Raw genomic sequence first — 4,672 nt, forward strand, 5'->3', positions numbered from 1 at the left:
GGAGGGTTTGGATGATACTCTCAGGCACACGGGGATGGGCCTGTGCAGGGCCAGGAGTTGGACTGGATGATATTTGGGGGTCCCTTCCAACCTGGCATGCTCTGGGATTCCGTGACAAGAGGAAGCATCCCTTCCCAGGTCTGGTAAAACCCATTCCCAAGGCTGACAGGACCCATTCCCAGGGCTGGTAGCACCTGTTCCCAGGGCTGCCCATTACAAAGGCTGGCAGGACCCATTCCCAGGGCTGGTAGAACCCATTCCCAGGTGTGTTAGAACCCATTCCCAGGGCTGGTAGAACCCATTCCCAGGGCTGGTGCAGCACCCATTCCAAAGGCTGACAGGTCCCATTCCCAGGGCTGGTAGAAGTTCCCTCGGGGGAAGTTTAGGTTGAAAATTAGGGAAATTTTATTCATGGAGAGGGTTGTCAAGCCCTGGAATGGGCTGTCCAGGGAGGTGGTGGAGTCACCATCCCTGGAGGGACCTCAAAGCCGTGTAGATGTGGCACCTGGGGCCGCGGGTGAGCGTCGTGGTCACAGAGGCCGGAGAAGCTCCCGGAGATCCGTCGGAGCCTCGCGAGCGCCTGGAAAACCTCCCGGAGCATCCCTGAGCCCCCTGAGCTGCCCAGGCTCGAGGGGCAGGGCAGGAGGCAGAGCCCTGACTTGGGTGTTCTCCCTGCCCAGACCTGGACGAGTGTGCAACCGAAGAGCACAAGTGCAACCTCAACGCCAACTGCGTGAACACGCCCGGCTCCTACCGCTGCGCCTGCCGCGAGGGCTTCAACGGCGACGGCTTCTCCTGCTCAGGTGAGGCCACGGGCAGCAGGAATGTGGCCTGGGACCTGGAATTTTATCCCAGTTAGGCCCCAAAAATCCCCCACTTTGACAAGGGCACTGGCAGTTTCTCTTTAAGCGCAGGTGACGGATGGGCCTGCATGTTTAAGGCTTTTAATTCAAAAGTCGTCGTGAAAGAGTTGGTGGGGTGGTAGGGTGTTCTCATCAAGCTGCAGCAGCTCCAGGGGGGTGTTTAAGCCCCTCACAGCTCGTTATGCAGATGTAACAAGCCTTAAGTAAAAAGCCTTTGGGGATTGTTATTTCTCACAGTTCCAAGTCGCTGGATATTCCCTGGAGCTGCTCTCCCAGACAAAATAACTCCCTGATCCCAAGTCATTTTGCTTCCTTTTTTTTTTTTCCTACTGCTTCAGCTCAAAGAGTGGTTTGGAATATTTAATTTTGCTTCGTGTTATCGCAGCTTTACTTGCAGAAACAACCCCACTGGAGGAATTCCTCCTGGGCAGACACGTCATTCTCTTTTCTGAGCTTCTTTCCTTCTCATCCTTCGCCCTCTTCCCCGCCAGCCTGGCTCAGCACCCTGGGGGGGGTGTGTCTGGGCTTCCCCCAAAATCCCAGATGTCCCCTCAAAATCCACAGCAGCCCGATTTACACCTCAGATACCTTCAGCAGGGATCCCCCACCCCCTCAGCAGGGATCCCCCACCCCCTCAGGAGGTGTTTGGGGAGGATCAAGGCAATGAGGAGAACTGCAGCCCCCTGGCAGAAGAGGGGCTGTGGGGTTGGACTGGATGATTCCTGTGGGTCTCTTCCAACTCAGTATGTTCTGGGATTCTGGGATTCTGTAATCTAAGCTGCCACAGGAGCATCTTTCTCAAGGTACTTGCTCAGTTCAGAAATGTTCCCCTCTGCTGCAGTTTATGTCCCTGATGAATGGGAGGTTCCACGGGACAAGATCACTCTCCTCCGAGAGCTGGGACAGGGGTGGGATGGGCTTGTGGGAATGTTGAGGGAAGTGCCACATGCTGGGGGATGCTGTGTCAGTGTCCTGCTGGGTCTCTCTAGATGTGGATGAGTGTGCAGACAACGTGAACCTGTGTGAGAACGGGCAGTGCCTCAATGCCCCCGGCGGGTACCGCTGCGAGTGCGAGATGGGCTTCAACCCCACCGAGGACAGCAAGGCCTGCCAGGGTGAGTGCCCAGAGTTCTGCCCAGCTCAGTGCCCACCTCCCTTCTGTCCTTCCCTCTCCACTGCTCTGTCACCACCCAGCCCATTGCTAAGGCCCCCCATCACCTGGTGGTGCAAAGCTCCTGAGCTTCCAGCTGGCAGGATTTGGTCCCCCGCCTTCAGAGGGGCTGGGGTAGGCCAAGGGTTCCTGCAAAATGTGGGCATGGGTGAGAAGAGAGGGCACTGATGCAACATTCCTGCAAAATGTGGGCATGGGTGAGAGGAGAGGGCACTGAGAGCAGTCCTGCTCACCCAGGAGATGGTGTCCCATGGCACCAAAAGCCATCCTGAGATGGGTCACCCACAGCAGGTGGGACAGGAGAAGCCTGTGCTGGCCCTGCCCCTGGCACACCCTGAGTGCCCAGCTCTGCCTGTTTTTGCAGACATCGATGAGTGCACCTTCCAGAACATCTGTGTCTTTGGCACCTGCCAGAACCTGCCCGGGATGTTCCGCTGCGCCTGCGACGATGGATATGAGCTGGACAGGAGTGGAGGCAACTGCACAGGTCAGGGCTGCTGGGAGAGGGGCACTGCTCTGGGTGGCACCAGCAGCCTAAAGCCAGCTCAGTGTCCCTGTGGGATGCTGGAAGGGGGACAGGAGGGACAGCTCAGTGTGGCTCTGCTCCCTTCTGCTGCCTGTGGGAGGTGGGACAAGGCAAGGCCTGTTTCTAGAAGGGTTTTGGTGACATCCCATGAAGAGCTTTAGGGACACCAAGGTGTGGGGGTTCACCTGCAGAGCTCAAGGCTGTGGTTTCTGTGCCAATCTTCACCCTGTTTTTTCACTCTCCACCCTTCCATCCTTTCAGACATCAATGAATGTGCAGACCCTGTGAACTGCATCAACGGGCTCTGCGTCAACACCCCCGGCAGCTACTTGTGCAACTGCCCCCAGGACTTCGAGCTGAACCCCACTGGGGTGGGCTGTGTGGGTGAGTGGGGACCTGCATGGAGAGCACCTTGGGGGGCCTTCTTGGTGGTCCCTCAGAGCTGGAACTGGCCACTACCAGGCTGGCTGACCACCAGAAGAAAAGGAGCCATCTCCTGTTGGGCCTGGCCCACCTTGTGTCACCTGTGTGGGTGCTCTGCTTCTTGAAGAAGTTATTCCAGGGAAGCTCTGGGGCTGTTCTTATTCCCTGGAAGTGTCCAAGGCACTGTTGGACAGGGCTTGGAGCCACCTGGGCTGGTGGAAGGTGTCCCTGCCCGTGGCAAGGGGTGGAACTCCATGACCTTCAAGGTTCTCCCAGCCCAAACCAGTCTGGGATCCCGTGATTCTGTTCCTCCTGTGCACACAAAGTTTCCTGGAGGGGCTCTGCTCACCCACCACTGTCTTTGTGCAGACACCCGTGTCGGGAATTGCTTCCTGGACACCCAGGACCGAGGAGATGGGGGGATCTCCTGCAGTGCAGAGATCGGAGTCGGGGTCACTCGGGCCTCCTGCTGCTGCTCCCTGGGCCGTGCCTGGGGCAACCCCTGCGAGCTGTGCCCTCCAGCCAACACCAGTGAGTTGGGCAGTGCCTGGGGGGAACTCAGGAATGGGGTGGATGGACAGCAGGGAAGGGAGACAGGGATGCTTCCCTATGGATTCTCTACTCAGGGAGAGGCTCCTGGGTCCTGGATTTGCTGGGGAAGCTGAGGGAGAGGGAGGCAACCCTGTGCAGGGCCAGGCAGGGCAGGGGAGGGGTGAAGGGGGGTGGGGGAGACCCGGCTGGTCGTGCCTTGTTGGGATTCAGGTTGGGATCCTTCATCCCTAGTCTGGTGGGGGAGCTGGAATAACCCTGTTATTCCAACAGGCAAGCAGAGCCAGGAGGGATAATGTGGCTTGGCAGGCCATGGAAGTCAGGCTGCTCCCTCTGCCACCACCCCCACCCCTGTGGCCTGTTTTTCCCGGGTTTCTCTCACTTCTCCCTCCCCCTCCTGTTTCCTGGGAGCCCCCCCACAAGCTCTGGACCCCTCTGACTGATTTTTCCACAGCTGAGTACAAGACCCTGTGCCCTGGAGGGGAAGGATTCCGGCCCAACCCCATCACTGTCATCCTGGAGGGTGAGTTACCCTGTGCCCCGTGCCAGGGGTGCTGGGGGAGCCCAGCCCTGTGAGGGCACTATTGGGTGCCCACCTTTGAATCACAGAATCCCAGAATCATCTGGGTTGGAAGGGACCTCTGAGATCATCAATCCAAGCCTTGATCCAACCCCGCTGTGGTTCCCAGCCCATGGCACTGATGCCACATCCAGTCTCTTCTTAAAAACCTCCAGGGATGGAGAATCCACCCCTTCCCTGGGCAGCCCATTCCAATGGCTGATCACCCTCTGTGGAAAGAAATTCTTCCTAATATCCAACCTAAACCTCCCCTGGCACAGCTTCAGACTGAACCCTCTTGTCTTGCTGATGGTTGGCTGGGAAAAAGAGACCAACCCTTATTTATGTGTTTCCTTACATAAAGAAATAGGATGGAATACTGGGAAGAACATAGGGACTTCCTTGGTTTTGAGCTGGTTGCCAGGGAAAGGCCTAAATCAAACCATCATGGCGGGGCAGCGTTTTCCAACCAGGATGCTCATGGAAGTCTCTCTGTGTGTGTCTGTGTGTGTCTGTGTGTGTCTGTGTGTGTCTGTGTGTGTCTGTGTGTGTCTGTGTGTGTCTGTGTGTGTCTGTGTGTG

At 57.3% G+C, this 4,672-nt stretch overlaps 1 protein-coding gene across 1 annotated transcript in view; it reads left to right on the plus strand.

The window, feature by feature from the left end:
• LOC103766916 (fibrillin-2) overlaps window positions 1–4,672 on the plus strand; it is a 143,142-nt gene that overhangs the window by 116,084 nt on the left and 22,386 nt on the right. Inside the window, 6 exon segments of the mRNA XM_029963865.1 lie at window positions 681–803; window positions 1,853–1,978; window positions 2,399–2,521; window positions 2,822–2,944; window positions 3,353–3,514; window positions 3,987–4,055. Coding sequence (XP_029819725.1) covers window positions 681–803; window positions 1,853–1,978; window positions 2,399–2,521; window positions 2,822–2,944; window positions 3,353–3,514; window positions 3,987–4,055 — 726 coding nt within the window.

This window comes from Manacus vitellinus, unplaced genomic scaffold, assembly GCF_001715985.3.
Source record: "Manacus vitellinus isolate BGI_N305 unplaced genomic scaffold, ASM171598v3 scaffold_64_pilon, whole genome shotgun sequence".
In the NCBI taxonomy this organism is placed as follows: Eukaryota; Metazoa; Chordata; class Aves; order Passeriformes; family Pipridae; genus Manacus; species Manacus vitellinus.